The sequence below is a fragment of the Rhinolophus ferrumequinum genome, chromosome 27 (assembly GCF_004115265.2).
Source record: "Rhinolophus ferrumequinum isolate MPI-CBG mRhiFer1 chromosome 27, mRhiFer1_v1.p, whole genome shotgun sequence".
NCBI lineage: Eukaryota > Metazoa > Chordata > Mammalia > Chiroptera > Rhinolophidae > Rhinolophus > Rhinolophus ferrumequinum.
Genome location: NC_046310.1, coordinates 10772007 through 10793643, shown reverse-complemented (window position 1 = coordinate 10793643; position 21637 = coordinate 10772007). Strand labels below are relative to the sequence as shown.

General features: G+C 37.5%; 1 protein-coding gene across 2 annotated transcripts in view; it reads left to right on the top strand.

Moving 5' to 3' along the window:
• The window catches only part of EPRS1 (glutamyl-prolyl-tRNA synthetase 1), a 48637-nt gene that overhangs the window by 15763 nt on the left and 11237 nt on the right, over positions 1-21637 (top strand). Inside the window, exons 11-25 of one of the 2 annotated variants that reach the window (XM_033099595.1) lie at positions 169-253; positions 670-729; positions 1016-1036; positions 6442-6552; positions 8449-8585; positions 9432-9639; positions 10220-10332; positions 12907-13024; positions 14831-15190; positions 16906-17139; positions 18168-18430; positions 19034-19085; positions 19543-19752; positions 20117-20189; positions 21526-21605. In XM_033099595.1, the coding sequence (XP_032955486.1) occupies positions 169-253; positions 670-729; positions 1016-1036; positions 6442-6552; positions 8449-8585; positions 9432-9639; positions 10220-10332; positions 12907-13024; positions 14831-15190; positions 16906-17139; positions 18168-18430; positions 19034-19085; positions 19543-19752; positions 20117-20189; positions 21526-21605 (2125 nt within the window). The remainder of the gene's footprint in view (positions 1-168; positions 254-669; positions 730-1015; positions 1037-6441; positions 6553-8448; positions 8586-9431; positions 9640-10219; positions 10333-12906; positions 13025-14830; positions 15191-16905; positions 17140-18167; positions 18431-19033; positions 19086-19542; positions 19753-20116; positions 20190-21525; positions 21606-21637) is intronic. The other variant, XM_033099596.1, reaches the window with a different exon arrangement.

The following is a 21637-nucleotide window of genomic DNA, read 5'->3' as shown; positions in this document are numbered from 1 at the left end:
TTCCATGAACTTGGGCTCACTTGTGCTGTGATCTATGAATTATTATAACCAGCTCTTATTCCATATACTTAACAAGTTGAATATAATATTCATTAAGATAATTCATACTGTCTGCAACTACATATTTAAAAAATTTCCTTAGTGCTTACAAATGTCCCTATTTCACAGGGATGACCCAAGGTTTCCTACGGTCCGTGGCGTACTGAGAAGAGGGATGACAGTTGAAGGACTGAAGCAGTTTATTGCTGCTCAGGTGAGTTATGGTTTCTTTTCCAGCTTTTCTGCTCAAATTTTCAAGTGTCTGTTGATAATCCCTTTAGTCTTTGTTATTCCTGTTTTTCTTTCTGTTGTTCCTTAGAATACAAGGGCAGAATATTTTTTTTGAAAGAATATGTTTAGCACCGTTAATAACAGTGGAACATTGAGAGTATCCTAAACTTCTAAGCTAGAGTTGGGCAATGGCAGCTGTCGTATTTTTACCCAGTAAAAGATAGGTCTGTTGACTGGACCTGTTTATGGTAACCAAATTAGCTTGTACATAATAAGTTCTATATTCCAGTGGAAATAAACTTGCAGGTAATTATTGGGCTTATTTTTTCCTACATGCATAGCTTAACTTAAAGAAAATATCCTAATTAATACTCATCCTTTATGTCATTGTTTTTCTAGGGCTCCTCACGTTCAGTTGTGAACATGGAATGGGACAAAATTTGGGCATTTAACAAAAAGGTACAGGTTGTGATTCTTGGTCCTCTTTTTCTTATGCTTAACTCCTACGTGTAGAATTTATTAGTGTGCTCATGGTAGAGAAAATTTTGTGAAGAATGTTGTCATTTGCAGACTTTCAGGAAAATGGAATGTTTTCCTTTTTTAAACATATAAAGAGCGTTAAGCTTATTAACTATACCGAATAGCTAACAGTGATTAAAACAAGCAAATTTGGAGTTTGGGGAACAGTAAGTTTTTTCCTTAAGTCTTTTATGAACACTTTGCATTTCATTTTTCTGCTTTCAAGCTGCGAGCTCTCTGTAAGAAGGTATTACTTAATGCTTTTATTTGCCTTACTTAGCACATAGCTTCTAGCATATTACATGTTATAACCCACCTGAGCTGTTACACAGCTTTGAAGCACAATCACATTGATATAAAAGACTTGCCCGTACAAACCCACTGAAAATGCATTATTCCTAGTTTTAAAAAACATGTCCTCTAGTTTTCTTAGTGGCAAAGGGAAGACGTGGCTAATTGCATTCTACCTTTCCCTTGTGTGCTGAGAGGACAGTTTTAAAGTTACATAGCCCATTGAGTTGCATTGAAGGTTCATTAATTACGATTCCTGTGTCTTACTGAATCCAGCTTTTCACCTGCTCCTTCAGTGACAGTCAAATGAGGAATACTGCATATTGACATTGTTAATCATTAATTGGAAGCAGATGCTTAGACACTATAATAAGGCAAATCATTCACGTGCCATGTTTTTATTGAGGGTTTCTGTGATTGTGTTCTGTAAAATTTTTTTTCGTATTGCTGCTTGATTGTGCTGATGCCTCGCCTCCAGAAATAGTTGCTTGTCTTGCATGTCTTGAATTTGTTTGATGTAGTCTTTTGTGTTTAGTCGGTTTTTCAATACATAAAGGAATTAATTGGCTCTTTCTGTTGCTGCAGTTACTAATAATAAATACAAGTGGAATTCACAGGCAAACTTAACATTCCTGTACTTTATTTGTAATCCAGATTTTAAAGGTGTTAAGTTTTAATAAAGTTTTACACGTATACTTAGTTCAAATATATGAAAAATATTTCACTATAATCAGACAGTTCTACAGGGTCTGTTAAGATGAACAGCATGTCCTGGCTTCTTCCCGTGCGTTGTCTCTCCCTTGATAGATTACATACTTTGTGCTCTTTGAGATAATTATTCTGGTATTTATTGCCCATACCTCTAAATGAGATGTGTGTTGCTACTTCTTGGGTTTTTTTTTAGTTTTGGGCATCATAAGTTGACCTCCCACAATGGAAGATGAGGATTTAGCTCTCTTACTTTTTCTCATAGCTTGTTGGTTTTCTTGTACTTGATAGTTTTGGTTGTTGTCCCCCCTTATTTGTTTAGTTTTCTAACTCTGGCTCAAACTCGGCTTAACTTTCCTACCAAAATGCACATGCTTCAGGTATTCTTTCAGTTTCATCTTGGAGATGTCTTTGCCAGACCCTCTACGCTGCTCTGATCTGATCTGGGTTCGTGGCCTGGTAACTTCTGAGCACAGCTGTCTTCCCCGGCCAGTCCTCCTCCTCACCCTGGAACTCACTTTGCTTTGGTTCTGTGGTGGGTCGTCTGGTTCTTGGATGGACCTTCCTTCTGTTTTTATTACTTTTTTGCTTTGCTGTGCTGTATCCTCTGGTAGTTCACTGAGAAGGGGAGCCTGGGATGAAGAAGATTTTTGAGACCTTGTATATGACCTGTTTTTTCTCTTTCAAATTTCATGATGATGTGTTGTGATGTGGATCTGTTTTCATCCATATCCATTGGAAGAACATGTGGCTTCTGGTCTGGAAACTCATTCCTTCAGTTCTGGGAAATTTCCTTTTCTCGTTCTTTCTCTTTCTTTCTTTCTTTCTTTCTTTCTTTCTTTCTTTCTTTCTTTCTTTCTTTCTTTCTTTCTTATTTTCTTCTCTCTGGAACTCTTCTTGAGCAGATATTGGGCCTTCAGGACTGGTCCTTTAATTTTATTTTCTCTCTTATTTTTCTATCTCATCGTTTGACACTATTTCCTGGTAGGTCTACTCAACTACCCTTCTGTTGAGTTTTTCATTTATGCTGTCATATTTCTAAGATTTCTCTTTTGTTCTCTGAATTTTCGAGATAACATCCTGTTCCTGTTTCATGGTTGTAATGTTTATCAATAGTATTTTTTTTTCCTTATAGCATCTCTTTTCCTCCAGGTTGTTTATCTTGGTTTTTCTTTGACAGTAGAGGCATTTTCCAGATGTCTGATTAGCTTTAGTAATCTGCTTATGTGTCACATGAGGACTGACAGAGTGTTGGAAGCGCCAAGAGAAAGAGTTGGGCTTGTCAACTGAGCCTCACTGTAGGGTGATCAGGCTGTGCCAGTCAGTTGAGAAACCTCCATGCCGGTAACTTCCTGTCTTATTTCTTAGATTATGCAGTTTTTCCAGAGGAGTTTTTTCAGTCACCTGTGTGTAATGTGAACGCCTGGCTGCTGGGGCTTTTGAGCCAAATTAGGAAGACTGCTAACTTGGAAGACTGCTAATTTAGTCTGAGCGCCTTTGCATCTGGTGTCAGACAAATGTCTGGATACCCTGGTCTCAGTGCAGTGCCCTCACTTCAGCTGTGTCTCATGTCTCCCGGGATCTAGACTCCCTCCTTTTCACAGAGTAAAGTTCCGTTTTCTTGCCAAGATAGGGGAGAGGCAGTTAGCTGATTGTGTGGAGCAGAGAGAGAAGATGCTTCGATGTTTTTCAGCTGCTAGAATTTTGTTGCCATATCTCCTACCAATCCTTCTGGATTTGTGCCTGTAAACAAAACAAAACCCTTCATCCCTTTTGGTTGGGGTGTGGGAGGGATTGGAAGTAGATGAGTATTTTTCAGTATGCTTTGTTTATTCCTAAGTCTATAGGATCTTTCATCATTAAGCACCATCTTAAAAACATAGCAGTTTAAAATTTTGATTGGTAGTGAAAATGAAGTCATGCTGCTTGTTTTGTTTCTACAGCTGGCCTTCGTGGCATCTCGCTGTACTTCCATCACTTCCCGTTCCCTCTGACCCTCGAGGTACAGATCTCTTATTTAGGGCTCACGTCACTTTCAGTGTCTACTTCCTGCTTTGTTATTTCACAGCTTGTTCTACTTACCTTTCTCTCCAAGCTCTGCAAATAAAATGTAAGCGAAGCATCAGTAACTAAATTTAATGCCATGGCATTGTGAAGTAAGCGATAAGGGCGGGGCTGAAACATCATTCTTTGGATACAACTCCCACTCTTATAACTCAACATATTTTTAAAGCATCTTCTGCTAAAAGACACAAGGGGACTAAGTCCTGATTAGCTGGAGCTCCCTACATGATCCTTTGGAGAAAGAGCTTTATTTATAGAGTATATTAAACATGGTAAAGAAGAGAAGGGACAGTAAGATGTGGGGTGGTTAATAATCTCAGTTTCCCTCTGAAGAGACTGAGCGCACTTTTCTAGCCTCGCCTGACTTTTCATCTTGACAGGAAACTAGGGCATAATTTTTCTGTCATAATTGAGTGGACTATATATAGTTGTTTTTTTTTTCTTTTTTAATTTACCTTGATACTAGTGGGTATCTGATTACTTACTCTGCATTAACCTCACTGATCTGCTTGGTTTTATGTAAGTTTTAAGATTTAAACTTTTCAGCCGGGGCAGAAGAGTCACAGCTTTAAGGTGTTCATTTCAGAGGTGTTATTTAGTTCCATCAACCGTATTTACTGTTTAATTTAAAAATTTATGTTAGTATTTCAGTGGTGTGATAATATAACATTTTTTTCCTCAGTTCTCATCTCAACCCCTTTACATTTGCCCCGGCTAGTAAATAAAGTATGTAGAGACTTCTTTCCTTACCCCTTCCCCCCAAATAGGAAAGTCTTCCTTCAAATGAAAAAAGTTTGCATAAGCCCCAGTGAACAAAAGTGTATGTGTTCTGGTTGGGGTGCGATAGGGGGTGTGGAGTTCTGTGTTCACAGTCGTATACCTGTCCTTCTTTCCCCCCCTGCTTGGTGTCTCTCGGGGCAATCTCCTGAAATCCTTAAGACTCTGGAGAACTTGGAAAACTACTGATCCAGAGATTCTTAGAATTGTGCAATTTAGAGCTGAGAGCAACTTAAACCTTTTAATCCAAGGTTTCCCAAACCTGTCTGATCCCAGCTGTCCTGTGGAATGCTTGTTAAAAGTAGATTTCCAGTGCTCACTTCAGCAGCACATATACTAAAAGTAGATTTCCACACTTTAGACTGTTAGAATCATAATCTTTTAGGGTTAAGTGGCCTGAAAATCTGTGCTGGCCAGTGCCCTAAGTAATTACAATAATTAGTCAAGTGTGAGAAGCAGTCTTCTACTTCTTTTGTCAGTTGAGAAAAGTGAGCTTCAGGGAACTGAAGTAAGTTTCTCAGGTTGGCTTGTCTAGTTTTAGCTTCTTTAAAGCATTTATAACTGGCTTAAATACTGAACTGAGTGGTCACAAATTTTTGATCATTCTGGCCCTAGACGCTGAAAGGAAGCACCCTTAACTAATAAGAATGACCTTTAAGCCTCAAGGAAGGAAAGAATGAAACAGTAGCTTAGAGAGGCTGGTGCTGATTTAGTCCTGGCATGAAATATAAACAGATAGAACGGCAGACCGGGTAACTTGAACAGCTTTTCATATTTTTTATGAGTGACCTTCTGAGGATGGTCTCATCTCTTGAGTTCGTTCAGGATTTCTGTAATACTGTTCTTTTCTGAAACTGAAAAATACTCTCAAAACAAATCAAAAAACTGACCAAACAATGTCAACAACAAAAAAATACAAAACAAACAGCCAAGTTTAATTAACCACACCATTTCCTGTATCCTTCTAATGAGAAGAAAAGAACTTTACTGAGCTGTTTGATGCTGCATTTGCTTCGACCTCCTTTCGTCTTCCATTTGCTTTATTTAGTGTCTAAACACTGCTATTGGGCTTGGTCATTTTAAATTGAGCAGTGAAGTGAAAACAGTACATCAGGTCCAGAAGGCGGTGCTGCTGCTGTTTTGGAGGTGGAGTACTGAAAGCAGAGGGAATGTGACCATCCACGCAGTCAATCTGCAGGTGTTTATCAGTTACCAGTGTGTGCCAGGCCCTTGCCAGGTGCTGGGAATACAGTAGGTACAGCGTGCAGACACGTAGATACGTGTTCTTTATACTTTCAATTTGTAGAATTGCCTTATTATAGTGAACTAACGCGACTTTGCTTTTGGTGGTGATGTGTTGCCTAACACTGACTGGACAATTCTGCTAAACACACGTATCTGTATACACCTTCAAAATGGACTTGGCCAACAACAACACAAAACCGAGTGTAATATTTACCTGTAGGATCAATGTGTAGCCCGCAGGATGAGTTTTCCTTACCTTCTAATACTGGAGTTAAACATTATTTTCAAAATATTTCTAATATTGTGCTTTAATCGGTTTCTTTTCACCTGTCAGTGGTTATTCTTGGAAAGGAACTCTCAGTCTTTCACGTGGTCTTCTTTTATGATTGTTTTTCTCTTTTCTACTTGACAGTTAAAATGTTGGAGAAGAGTTAGTAGGTGAACCAAAAAATTAGTAAATGCAGTAACAAAGAAAGCCAGTTAGTCTTCCTGTGCTTTTATTTTATTTTACTTAAGAAATTTTAAAAACTACTGGAGTGTTTTAACCTGAGGATGCGCTTGTTGCAGGTTATTGACCCGGTGGCACCACGATACATTGCGTTACTCAAGAAAGAGGTGATCCCGGTGAATGTCCCCGAAGCCCGGGAGGAGAGGAGAGAAGTCGCCAAGCACCCAAAGGTCACCCTGCAGTTTCACAGCGTTGTTGTCTCTGTTAACAAAGGGGCAGGATGATAAAAGGGGAAGTGTGCTTGGGTGGCCGTAGCAAAGCATCATATTCTACTCAACATCATTTGTCAGGAGTTGATACTAATTGAAGTATATAAATATTTTTCTGATTTCCTGCTGAAGAAATTTATTCTAGTAATAATCCATGGCACATCACACAAGTGTTACACTCAGTTGGTGTATTCTGTGGTGATAGCTTATTAGTATGTAATAAGAATTTCTCTCTCCCTGGAGTCAGTTTGAAAGATGAGGCATTACAAGTCATGCTCTTGCCTTTACATGGAAGCTGAAGTATGTTCTCTGTTCACTAGCCTATTCGTCTTTAAGCCAAAACATTAGACCTAGTAATACTGAATTACATGTCCAACTCATGTCCAGAGTTTGTCATGCTGCTATTTGCTCTGCTGTAGAAAAGATCAGTGAAGTGAAAATGATATCTGTCTAAATTCAGAATGTGAATTTCAAATGTGTGTAGCTGGGAGTTGGTTGTCATCTTGGATTGTGATGACTTCCTTGGTTGACAATCTTGAAGCAAAAGTAGATCCTTTTATTGCAGCTTCGTAGGTTGTCTATAAACATCTTCATTATATAATGAAGATTACGTCCACAGATTCGCTTATATGCAAATAGACTAAGGTAGTCATAACCTGAAAACTTACGTTCATAGACTCACTCACACGTAAGATCATGTACGTTGTGAAGCACTGTAAATAAGTGGTAGCCTTTTTGACCTTAACTATTTTTTAATTTTAAAGATTTGAGTTATTTTAAGGGGTACCCTAATAAGATGTGTGTGTGCGTGTGTGATTGATGTGATTTTGCTTTTATCTTCCATCTGATTGTTCAACTAGGTGAGTAGTGGTATCTGACGTATGATACCACCCACTACAGTTAACTTAAACGGGAAGCTTACTGAATGTTTTAAAATTTGAATGGTGAGAATAAAACTTTTTAAGGGTGCTTATCTGTTAAAATGACTGTGTTCGGATAGCATAAGTGAGATTCCTGCTGCTCCTTACTAAACAAGAATTAAGTGATTAGGAAACGCCCTTCAAATGCTGACTGGATTACTCACTTTGATCTGTGCTGTTTTCATTATCATTTCCCTCACAAAGTATTCTGTGTTTAGGTTAGCCTGTCAGTATTCTGTTCCGAGTCCAGCATAACATAAGTTGTTACAGCATACTGACTTTGCTCGAATGCATTGGTACATTCCTTGAACAATTATTAAACACATGGTGTTTAACATTTATTTCAGAGGATCTTTTTACACTGTTTTCTTCTGAATTCTGTCCAATGAAAACTGAAACTTAACAAGTATAATATTTTTATTCCCCACATCTCTTTTACTTCTTCACATATATATTGACAGGGCAGAAAACTTATCAGTACATACATAATTCTATCTTCAAAATTTGTGTTCTAAATGTGAAAGGTCCACAATTACCTGCTAAAGTGACATCTGTTGTGCTATATTGCTTTGCAGCCCCCGGGCAGAAATGACTTTCCTTTGTTGCAAAAGCAGTGAGATTCAGGATAGTAAAGCAGATTCTGGTTAGAGGGATACTTAGCGACAAATAATGCTGTCATAGCTCTGTAAACAATGATTCAGGTTGGAAGGGCAGCCTAAGGGGCCGGCCACCCCATCTGACATCATCATTGGTCAGTTGGCTGACTCAGTGTCACAGATAGCTTTCGTGCATTAAATAATACACAGATAGTTTTCAGATAGGATTCAGACTAACACAGATAGCTTTCGTGCATTAAATAATAAATTGGAAGAATGTATAAATTTGCACACTGGGTTCAATAAGTTGTTGTTTCAATCACTTCCTTTTCACCAATCAGAATCCTGACGTGGGCTTGAAGCCCGTGTGGTACAGTCCCAGAGTTCTCATTGAAGGTGCTGATGCAGAGACGTTGTCGGAGGGTGAGATGGTAACATTTATAAATTGGGGCAACATCAACATTACAAAAATACACAAGTAAGAACCTTTTGTTTCAAATAAATATGGGAGAAAAGTACTTTATGTTTATTCACTTATTAAAAATTACCTGGTTCATATATATTGATGTTGACTGGTAAATCTTCCTAGGCATGGATACTACAAATTCGGGAACCTAATGTTTTTTTTATATGTGTTCCAGTTTACTAATAGGGTATCAGGATATCTTTTGCTTGTGATGTTGAAAATTAGTACATCTAGATATAACATATAGTTCTAATGGTCTAGGGCCCCTTTTATCATCTATCATTGTACAATTGCCCAGTAGAGGGATTCTCTGGACAGAAATTGTATATATAATTTATTTTTTATCCTAAAATCTGTTTTAAAATTCATTTTTTAATGATTGCCAGTTATACTCTGCTACACTTACAAATCTGATTTTAAGATCACATAAATGGAACATAGTATGCTAAGATTTATTTATATAAACTCAGACCTCTTAATTGTCCTCTCATTGCATGTGATTTCAAGTAATTGTTAAATGTTTTTAAATACAGTATTTCAGATTTAATGCTTAGTACAGATGACTTTAAAATTTGTAAATTTTTTTAAAAAAATTAGTAAACATTTTCATGTTCTTTGTCAGATGTGTATGGATCTCTCTTCCGGTGGGTTATTAGTATCTTGGTAGCAGGGATCCTGTTTTATTCATCTCTTAACCAGTATATGTCTGGCACATAATAAAAGCTCAAATAAATGTTTGATTTGAAATTTGTACAAAGAAACTTCCTTATCCATTTGCTACAGATACAGAACAAAGTAATGCATTTTTATAGCAGTAGTGGTTTATTTTCTTTAAACACTTTTTAATTTTATATCTAGAAATGCAAATGGAAAAATTGTATCTCTTGATGCAAAATTAAATTTGGAGAACAAAGACTACAAGAAAACCACTAAGATCACTTGGCTTGCGGAGACGGCACGTGCCCTGCCTATTCCAGCAGTCTGTGTGACTTACGAGCACTTGATTACAAAACCAGTACTGGGAAAAGACGAGGACTTTAAGCAGTATGTCAACAAGAACAGTAAGGTAGCCGTATTTCACCTTTCCCTGTCATACAAACTTTTCTTTAGAATTTTTAAAATTAGTTTTAAGTATTTGGTTCCTCAAATGGAAAAGATTTGTAGAATTTTATTAAAATAAAAAGATGTGAAAGAGTAATGTTCCCATTTTACAGATTATATAAAGTGAGGCTAAGTAACTTGCCCGGGACATACAGTAAATGATGAAGCTGGGATTCCAATCCAGGCTCTGGCTCCAGAGCTTTCACACTTAAGTGCGTTGCTAGCAGGTCTTTCAGTCTATGTGCTTCTTGCATTGCAGTTCAAATTTATGGTGGGAAACTGCAAGGACACCAGTCAGGTTAGTTTAAAGTTTTCCAGACACCAGTCAGTTTATAAATGAAAACTTTAAAATTTATGATAAGTGTAATTATTTATTTTAATACTTCACTGTTTCATTGTGTGTGCTTAAGTAGTAAAATTTTTAACATATCTGTTTAAAGTGGGACTATTCCAGCTACTGGAAAAAGCTGCTTGCATTTTAAAGCTATTTTTAGTGCTCTGATTTTGACAAAGTATATTTTCCTCTTATATTTCCACTTTTACAGCATGAAGAAGTAATGCTGGGGGATCCCTGCCTTAAGGACTTGAAAAAAGGAGACATTATACAACTCCAGAGAAGAGGATTCTTCATATGTGATCAACCTTATGAACCTGTTAGGTAAGTGAATGTGACTGAACATCTAAATGAAAATGCGTAAAGTTTTTCTAGTAAATCATACTTAAAAAATTCAACTTGCACTAAATACTGTACTGACAATTCTCTGTTCAGTTTGATTTATTCTTCTATGTTTAATATTTCAAACTTTAATAAGTGACATCTTTGAAACAGCATAATATTAACAAATTCATTTCTAAAACTAAACCATCTTATAATTCATCTTCATGTAGTCCAAGTATAAAGAAAAAATTTCTCCAAAATTTCTCACAAATGGCGGGTACGCACATGAAAAACTTATTAATTATCTGGGAGATGCATATCAAGATCACAGTGAGATAGCACTCCATACCCACTAGGCTTGCTGTACTCAAAAGGATAGACAACAACAGGTGTTGAGGATGTGGAGAAAGTGGAACCCTTATACATTAAAGATAATGTTGCAAGATGATGCAATCACTTTGGAAAATAGCATGTCAGTTCTTCAAAAAGTTAAACATAGGAGTTATACCATTTTACCCAGAATTCCATTCCTACACATATACTCAAGAAAAATAGGAACATGTGTTCACACAAAGACTAGCACATGATTGCTCATAGCGGCCATATTCCTAATAGCCAAGAGGTACAGATAACCCAGATGTCCATCAGCTGATGAATGGATAAACAAAATGTGATACAGCCATATCGGGGAATCCTGTTCAGCCACAGAAAGGAATGAAGTACTGATTCATGCTGCAACATTCATGAACCTTGTAAACAGTGTAGTAAATAAAAGAAGCTAGTGACAACACATCACATATTGTATGATTCTATGTATATGAAGGGTCCAGAATAGACAAATCTGTAGAAACAGTAGATTAGTCCTTGCCAGGGTCTAGAGGAATAGGGAGCTGGGAAGTGATAGATAAAGAGTTCAGTTTCTTTTTGGGGTGATGTAAGTGTTCTAAAATTAGATAGTGGTGATGGTTACACAACTATATAACCACTGAATTGTATACTTTCAAAGAGTCAATTTTTGATATATGAATTATATCTCAGTGAAGCTATTATTAAAAAATATTAAAGTGATATGAGACGTGTTAAAAAAATACGGTGAATGTTTAAATAAAAAAGATTTATTACCGTAAAAGACATTGCCATTAATCCCCCTCAAAATACACCCCCTTTGAACATACTTATCCCATTGTACTTGGCATTTTCTGTATAAGTACCGCACGCTAACCGATTGCGCCACTGGAGCTCCGCACTTGGCACTTTCTGAAGCAGCTCTAGAAGTCCTCTTTCATGAGTGTCTTTAGTTGCGATGTCATGGCTATCTTGAGGTCCTGAATCATTTTGACTTTGGGGAAGAGCCAGAAGTCACATGGTGCCAGATACAGTGACTAAGGTGGATGAGGACACACCATAATGTTTTCATCTGACAGAAATTGCCATATACCAGAAGCAATGTGTGTGACATGGAGCATTGTCATGATGGAGGATGATTTACGGCACACTTTAAAACCCACCTTCTCTCAAACGTAGCTCACACCCGACTGACTGCACCAAACAGGTTGAAACCTCTCACATACTGTTACTAAGGTTTGACGTCCTGTATTGAAGATCCCTGCCTTTCCTTTTGATGGCACTCGGCAACAGCATTCACCATATTTTGTTAGCATAACGGAAAGGCTCTATTTCACATGTTGCTTCTGGTACGGCAGTTTCTGTCAAATAAAAACATTCTGGTGTGTCTGTATCCACCTTATTCACCGGACCTGGCACCGTGCGACTTCTGGCTCTTCCCCAAAGTCAAATTGACCATGAAAGGTAAACGTTTTGAATCGATACAGGACATCGAGACAGCCATGACAGCACAACTGAAGACACTCACAAAAAAGGACTTCCAGAACTGCTTCAGAAAGTGGCAAGAACAGTGGGATAAGTGTGTTCAATGCAGGGGGGAGTATTTTGAGGGGGATTAATGGCAATGTGTCTTTTACTGTAATAATTTTTTTTTTTTAATTTAAACATTCACTGTATTGTTTGATCACATCTCGTAGCTCCTATTGTTATTTCATTCTTTCTCTCTTGACTGTGGCTTTTCCACAAAATTTGAAGAAATCCTTTGCTTGTGAATAGTCTCGAAGCAGCGGAGTTTGCTAATTACTTAACCCTTTAGAATTGAGAATTCTCATAAAATGAATGTTTTGCAGAAATTGTTCTGCTTATAAGCAGATTAGGTGTGATACGTAGATGAATTTCCTTTAAGTCAAGGGCGAGCCCATTAGCGTGCACTAATGTCATTTCTGGTGGCAGGTGGAGTAGATGTAGTTTTGTCCTGGGGTTAACTTGGTCATGTCGGTGAAAGTTCATGAATTGGAAGTTTATAATTAGCACTGTCAATTTTTATTTATGTATTTATTGTTTATAAACTACTCTGAAGAACCTCTGATTTGAGTAACAAGAGAACGAACTATTTATACTTTGAAAAGCATTAACAGCGCCATCGGATTAATCTAGGGAAGCAGTTTTAATGGTTGTTTACATAATGTGCTTCTAATAAACTTTATTGGCCCTTCATTTTCTTTTTAGCCCATATAGTTGCAGAGAAGCTCCCTGTGTTTTAATACACATTCCTGATGGGCACACAAAGGAAATGCCGACATCTGGGTCAAAGGAAAAGACCAAAGTAGAAACAACAAAAAATGAGGTAAATATTGACTTTTACAGATAAGTCTTTAATCAGTGATTTTTCTTATCCTCGGGTTTAAAATCTACTTCTTTACAAATGGTTGTCTTTCTTACTGTGGAGACTGAAGAAGACAATAACTCACTTTTGGGGTTTTTGTTATCCTTTTATGTAATATTTTTAAATACCTTGCAAAAAGAAGATTTTTAGAATTTAGTTTTAATATGTAAAAAAGTAAGAAAGACTAGATTAGAAGAATATTTTTAGAAAAGTGTTTTTTCGTACTAGAACTGTAGTAGGTGCTTTTCTTTTTAACAGCCAGTCTGCTTTGGTCAGGAGCCTTGGGGAGAGCAGAAGAGTATGTTGAGGACCCACTGTTCTTAGCTACCCACTTTATACGTGAAAAGGAAACAAAGCCTTACCAGAGATACCAGAAATCGTTATTGACAGAGTCAGGACAGTGACCTGGTGTTCTGGTTTCCTGCCTGGACTTTCTATCAAACTCCAGGGCCTCTTGGTCAGGAGCTCCCTACAGTCACTGAGGTTTGGAAAAGAGAAAAAGGACAGGAACTGCTATGTTGTGGATGATAGGAAACTGTCTTACTTGCCTTTTTCTGTTCCTTTTCATCTTGGAGGTAATGCTCAATCTCTTGTCTTTAACAGTGAATTAGGGACCTGCTCGGCAGTCACGGTCTGAAGGACATTCCAGGTGCAGACACAGCCTCTGTCCTCATATAAGATGTGGATTTGAGAGGTTGTGACGTGTCTGGAGAATTAGGGGGGTGTTGTGCAGTCCAGAGGTCTGCACATTTCAGTTCACAACACCGTCTGCCCGTAATTCTGTCATGGCATCCCTTAGGCTAAATGAAATTCCTAACAGTTCTTTTTAGTAAGTAGTTAAGGTCAAACAACTAGGTAAATATTTATATCCCAATAAGTTAGTAGCAATTTGAAAAAAATTACACATAAATTGAAAAAAAGAAACTTAAATTTCATTTTTAAAATATTTTCTTAAATGTAAAATATTTTAATTCCATTCTTAAAATGATATACAAATTGAAAGAAAAAATAATACTTTTATTTCTTCCTTTAACCTTGGACTCAGATTGGTGACTATCATTTCCTGTTCCACAGTGATTCTCCGTGGTATTTGATTTTTAACACAGCAGCTGTGAAAAATCCAGCTGTGCAAAGATATGACACCAGTGATTTCAGCAATGAAAGGAATGTAGCTCACTTTAATGTTAAAACTGAACCACCTTGAACGTGTAGTCTACATGGTGTATGACAGATGCTGGGTCTCAGATGTCCTCCAGTATTTCAACTACCCCTGGCATCCCTGTGGATTTTCTGTGGCACCCATAGTGTGGGATCCATAGGTGTCGCCAGTGGAGTAGTCCTTGGATATTTGGCAGCAGTGAAGAAACAGTTTGGAGAGTGGGTTGGATGTAGGATTAGAGGTGTTACAAGGTCAGGAAGCCAGAGGATGAGAGCATGGGGATGTAAAGTAGGGCAGGAATCCAGGAGGTAGAATCGGTAAGACAGTAACTTAGAGTTTTGTTTTGATTGACTAGGTAAATAAATGGTAAATAGCCTGAGCGGGGCAAGACAGAAGCACATAAGTTTATTGAGATGAGTTTGGAAGTATTTACAGTGGGAATGTCATGACTTGAGCTTTTAATTTACACAGATTAAAAACTGTGTGGTCTCTGATTTACAGTTTTTGTTTTAACTTGAAACATTATAAAACAACCCAGTTGATAAAATTTTGTGGGAAGACATGTCACATTAACTAATTGTTTTACTTTTGGTTTTCTGCCTTTATAGAGGACAGCTCCTAGTAAGGACAGACCAGCGCCACCTGTGACTAACACGTGCGCTACTTCTGAAGACTCCTTAGGCCTTTACAACAGAGTGGCTGTTCAGGGGGATGTGGTTCGTGATTTAAAAGCCAAGAAAGCTGCAAAGGAAGATATAGATGCAGCTGTGAAACAACTGTTAGCTTTGAAAGCTGACTATAAGGAGAAAACGGGCCAGGACTATAAACCTGGAAATCCTCCTGCTGTGGCCGTCCAGAATGTTTCTTCTAAATCCTCAGCAAGTGCCCCGGAGAGGAAATCTCTGTACGATGAGGTTGCTGCACAAGGAGAGGTGGTTCGTAAACTGAAAGCTGAAAAAGCCTCTAAGGTGAGTACGCTGGGACTGGAACATGGCGAGACACCACTGCAAAGTTCCCGCTGTGAGGTCGGGGAGACTCACCTTCTTAGGGGACTGTCTGCTGGAGTGTGTTGACACAGCAGTCAGCATTCACCGATACCTGCTGTTGCTCTGTGCCAAGGTCTGGAAGTACCTACAAGAAGCAGCTCATCTAGTGGATGGGGGCGGGGGCGGGGGAAGAAACGTATATACTGACAAGAATCTGGTATCACGTGACTATGATACGTAGACATTGCTCTGAGAAATGTTTGTGGCTGTACGTGGCAGGGAAGGAGCGAAAAATTCATCAAGTCAAGCACAGTGTTCACCATCCCTCTCTCTGGACAGAGGTCCTCTATTTTTAGAGTTTCATTCTATTTTTACTCTATTTTTAGAATGTCTCATTCAGTAATGAAGTGGTTTGCCCATCTTAATTTTCTTCTTTATAATATTTCAAGTTGTAATCTTGCCAAACAAAGGTTGTTGTTTTTTCTTTGTTTTCTGTGTAAAATGTGTGCCATCTGACTTTAAACTCTAGTGAAGACCTGCTTATAGGGTAAAATGGAACTTCTTTCCAAAATAGGCCTCTTTTTGTAGAAATGTTTGCAGAAAAGTTCCTTAACTTTCTCCCCATTTTCTTTTAGCTTGAAGTTTCTTTTTTTCCTTGATTCTTGTATGTCTGATTAACTGTGTCCTTTTTCTTAGGACCAGGTAGATTTTGTTCTGAAAATGCTCTTAATTTTAAAGACAATATAAACACGAGACAGGTCAGGAATACAGATCCCACAGCCTGGACTCCCTCTGGGTGGTGCCTGCTGTGACAGATGCTAAGTCAGTAGGCTGCACAAGGAAATGGGATTTGCTGTCTCACTGTTGCCAGTTCTTTGAGGGTGTACCATTGCTTCCTGCACTCCTTTCACCCCCGCTTAGTTTCCTGCCTTTGGTTGGGTTGCTCTCAGTTCTCTGAAGCACTGCTACCATGTGGCAGCAAAACTTGGATGCCTGATTTGAAGGTACTTTTTCCATTTTGATTGATGCGTGGCTTCCCGGTGGTCTATTGATTGGTCTGTGGTTAGATAGTACCACCATTCAGGTAAGGCGTCCAGCTTCTCGCTGCCTGCATTGCCGGCCTTCTCTGCTAGAGAAGGGTCTCTTGGGCTGTTTCATTCTTTCTCAGTATAATTATGTTGAAGTATCAGAGGATGACATATTGGTGAGTATCTAATTAAAACCTCAACATACCTTCTCTTTTCATTGTAAATTTTAGAAAGAGGATGTAACTTATTTAGTTGGGCCCAAACTGTGTGGGTTTTCAATGCTGTATTTAGTGTCTGTTTAGTAGGCTGAAGAAAATGAGGTCTGTTGTCTAGGCAAAGGTGATTTTTCTCTGATTTTGTACATTCTGATTCTGCTTACAGACCCAGGGCTTGCACACTGGAAGTTTGCTTGGATATTTTATTATTTATTTGTTTACATATATAAGGTGGAAAATTACAATATTATATGTATGTATGTTTTATAACTTGTGTATAGGATTATGATATGATTTGTATCTAATTTTTCTTTGGCTTTAAGCTGTTATTTTAAGTTGATGATTTAACTCCTTTGTGCTTGGTTTTCTCCATGATTGTTATTTATAGGAATGGTTATTTTCAGAAATTTCAGAAAGTATTAAATATTTATCTTTTTTTTCTCTTTTATCTCAGGCTAAAATAAATGAAGCTGTAGAGTACTTACTTTCTCTGAAATCTCAGTATAAAGAAAAAACTGGGAAGGAGTACGTTCCTGGTCAGCCCCCTTTATCTCAAAGTTCAGATTCAAGTCCAGCCAGAAGCTCCGAGCCTCGTGGTCCAGAAACACCAGAAGCCAAAGGACTTTTTGACAAAGTAGCTTCTCAAGGAGAAGTTGTTCGAAAACTTAAAGCTGAAAAGGCCTCTAAGGTTAGTGTGGCATTTGGTTTGTGTGTTTTTGTTTTTTGCATTACATTTTCATTTCTTGGAACACTTTCTGCCCCATCAAATCTGGCTCACTTTTACTCATATATTTTCAGTTCTCAACTCTTCTATCTTGCCTTGTAGAGAAGTGTTCGTTGATCCTTTCAGCTCCCAACTAGATTTGACTGGACATTCTCATATGACACTGCCTTTCTCTGATATGATATTTAAGCAACTGTGTTTCAGTTGCTTGTTAAATTGTCGTTTCTCTCTAGTTTGTTAGATCCTTCAGGACAGGGATCTAGACCTGAGCAGGGGCTGGCTCCTCCTAGGCCCTTGTGCCTACTCTGTTTGACTCATTCTTCTAAAGCCCTTTCAATCTCCAAAGGCAAGTTTTATTGTGAACCATGATGCAGTTTGTGCTAATTGTAGTATCTTCGTGTGAATAAGAGTTTTTGGTATAGATTCATGAGTGGAAAATAATAAGTCGTCATAGGTTTTGAAGTTTAGTAATATTAAAAACTTGATTAACTGTCATCTTTATAATTGTGAAGTGTTCAACTAATGCAATTTAATGGACCTTAAATGACAATAGAATACATATTATATACTGGTGCTTTCTAATGGAACTTTTTGCAAGATGGAAATAACAGATTATAATAGTTCTGTCCAGTGCAGTCGACAGTAGCCACATGTGGCTACTGAGCACTTGAAGTGTGGCTGTTATGACTGAGGAACTGAATTTGTAATTGTATTTAATTTAAATGTACATAGCCACATGTAGCTAGAGACTACTGTTTGGACAGTGTAGTTCTAGTTTTTAGTCACTCTTTTGCACAATTCTGTCCCTGTATATCCTTCTGTTTATTTTCAGTAGTTAGTATATGTAACATTTTCCACCCCTACCTTACATCATACCCCTCTGCCTTTAATTATGTTTTCAAGTCTGCTTATAAAGCTGGACATTGGTGCTTAGGTAGCGACTTAAATGAAATACTATAATCTGTTCTTTTCCCTCTTTCGTTAAACTAAAGGATCAAGTAGACACAGCTGTACAAGAACTCCTTCAGCTGAAGGTACAGTACAAGTCTCTGACAGGGGTGGAGTATAAGCCTGTCTCTGCCACTGGGGCTGAGGACAAAGATAAGAAAAAGAAAGAAAAAGAAAATAAATCTGAAAAGCAGAATAAGCCTCAGAAACAAAGTGATGGCCAAAAGAAAGACACCTCTAAAAGCCAAGGCAGCGGGCTGTCGTCCGGAGGAGCAGGAGAAGGACAGGGGCCCAGGAAACAGACCAGGTAACGAAGCACGGAGCCTTCTTTTGAAGTGAAGCAATGTTTTGAAGGAATTCAACTCTCACATTTTTTTTTTTAAACAAATTTTGGTTAGTTTACATATTTAGGAAAAATATGTAAGGCTATATATGCCTGCATATGCATACATGTAACACATAGAGCCATTGCTTTCATTATTTTTTCCATGTTACTTTTAGTGAGACACTGAGCCTACTAATTATAATTTCGCCTGGATTGAGGTTGGCAAAAGATTCTTATTTTTTAGTGAGAGAGTACTACGTGAATAGGCTCTATCTTTATTACAAATACATTACATTACGCTATGAAGAACTTTGTAAAGTGGATGTCTGCATTAAAATCATCGTTTTTGTTAGCCTTGGCTTTCCCAATATTTTGTAGACGGTACCACTACGTTTTAAGAGATGACTGAACTGTTTTCTAGGTTAAAAACATTGTCTTGGGAATGAATAAAGAAGAAATATAAATATAGAAATAGCTCATACTGAAGAAAAACTAATCTGTTTTGAACTTCAGAGGTTTATTTCCATTCAACCTAAAAGCAGTTGCTGAATGAAGGAATTTATATTTTATTTTTCATATCTGCAGGTTGGGTCTTGAGGCAAAAAAAGAAGAAAATCTTGCAGATTGGTATTCTCAAGTGAGTATGCATTCAGTTGATTTTTATCTTTTAAGTTTCTCAAAGATGACTTAATATATTTAGATTCTGAAGTCCAGACACAAAGTAATAATGTATAATGCCTTTAATAATACATAGTGTCCTCATTTAACATGTCACAGTTTTCAAAGCATGGTCATATAAAGTAGTGAATGAGAAGTAGCCCTATGAGATAATCATTGTTTGTTTCTGTTTTTTTTCAATGGTGAGCTAAAGGGGTTAGTCCAAAGTCACAAAGATAGTAACAAGATTGGAATTCAGTCCTAAGAGTTAGGGCCCTTGTGTTCCTCAGCATAGAAAGGTCTGTTTTAGATGCACAGGAAGAGGATGTACCAGCGGGGGAAGCCTCTGGATTTGAAGCTGGGTTATCATGCTCTTGGCACTTGTACTGGAATTCTGGTTCAATTTAGGCTTTAAAGACAGTTTTTCTTTTAAAAAGGTCATCACAAAGGCAGAAATGATTGAATACTATGATGTAAGTGGCTGCTATGTCCTTCGTCCCTGGGCATACTCCATTTGGGAATCCATCAAGGACTTTTTCGATGCTGAGATCAAGAAACTGGGTGTTGAAAACTGCTATTTTCCCATGTTTGTGTCTCAAGGTGCCTTAGAGACAGAGAAAACTCACGTCGCTGATTTTGCCCCTGAGGTAAGTTAGCTCGCTTTATTTGTGCAGTTTTTATCTCATAAACTCAGAAGTGTATTTTCAGTTCACACTTGAATAGTAATTTAAAAGGCAAGTTATAACAGCCAATTTAGAGAAACATGAAACCATTTTAATATTTCTACCTTCAGGGCAAGTTATGATTCTGTTACATTAAGTAATTAACTGGCTTTCTCTTTTCTCTAAACATGTATAAGGACAGTAAGTACGTTTTCTCACAATGAACAGCAGCAATTATTTTAACTTGTCTTAATTGACAGAGCAAAAATTCAATTAGCAATTTGCCAGCATTTGTGCTGTTTCTCTAAATACTTTTTAAAATGTATAAAAAATGATTTTATCCTCCTAGGTTGCTTGGGTTACAAGATCTGGCAAAACAGAGTTGGCAGAGCCTATTGCCATTCGTCCTACTAGTGAAACAGGTGAGCATGGGCTTTGAAGCACAGGAGAAAGCTCATGGAAACATTAGCGACAGCTTCTAGAGCTGAGTCTCAACTTTCATTTTGTGACATAATCCTGTTGATGATATATATAAAGTTTAATAAATGTTAATAAAGACGGATGCAAACTTAAGTTGTATGGAATTTTATTCTCTGTACAATATTCATTACAGAGCTTTTTATCATTAGGATAGAGGTTTTTTTTTTTAATAAATGTCATTTTTTATTTCATGCTATAATATTTTAGAACTTTCCAAGGAATTTTATTCTTGGAATAATTTTTGTTCTTGGAACTGATTTTAAAATTACGAACACTTAGTTTTATGTGTTTTTTACTTAAAATTTTGTTAGTCATTTTATACTACACTCACATTCATATAAGGTTTTTATAAGTTAGTGATGTTATGTACATCTTCTGTTCTGACAACAGTATAGTGGGGGAGGCTGAGGCAGCTATTGTTATCTCCATTTTGCAGGTAAAAAAGAGGTCTCTGAAAGGTTAAGTGACTTTCCTACATGCGCATAGTAAATGTGAGGGCCACTTGAAAATTTGGAGCCTTGGGCTTGTCAGTGTCTTTCAAAGTGATTATCTTCAGTTAAGGATTGACTATTTAGTCTGATGCTTCTAGTGGCACTCTTGTATAATCTCATCATCATGCATTTTTGGATTACGGCACCAGCTTTATCTCACATACCAGATTGGCAAAGTTTTGTTTTGTTCTTCTAATTCTAGATAAGGTGGAGTAGGCCACGATAAGACAGGTACCTTCACATAAATTAGCAGTTTAAGGCAAGAGCTTTCATACCCTGGGTAGATGCATCAGATAGATTTACTTAAATTCTGATTCTCGTACGTAACTGTGCTGAATTCAGCAAGTTGACCTCTTTAAGTTCAGTTTTCATATCTTTAATATTGGAATTATAATTGTCTACTTTGTGGGTTGAATGTGAGAATTGAACAGGGTAATGAATGCAAAGAACTTAACAGAACATAGTATATGCTAGATCTTCACTTCGTGTTTTAGTGTTTTTAGAAACAAAACAGCTGAAAAGCAGTCAAATTAAATGTCAAATGTAAATCTTACTGTGAAAAACTTAAAACATGGTCACCTTTGGATGGATTTATTTCCTTGGTTAATCTGCTTTATGAAATACATAATAATATCATTCACTGACCATTACGAACACTGGAGACACATTTACACAAACACAGCATTCTAGTTCCTATTAATTATGTTGTTGGTTTAGCTCTTAGCAGCCCCCAGGAGAAATAAAACCTTCAGCGACTAATTCTGCCTGTATTTTCCTATCTTTTTAGTCATGTATCCTGCGTATGCGAAGTGGGTGCAGTCACACAGAGACCTGCCCATCAGACTCAACCAGTGGTGTAACGTGGTGGTAGGTACATACCCCTTCTTACGTTCTTTCAT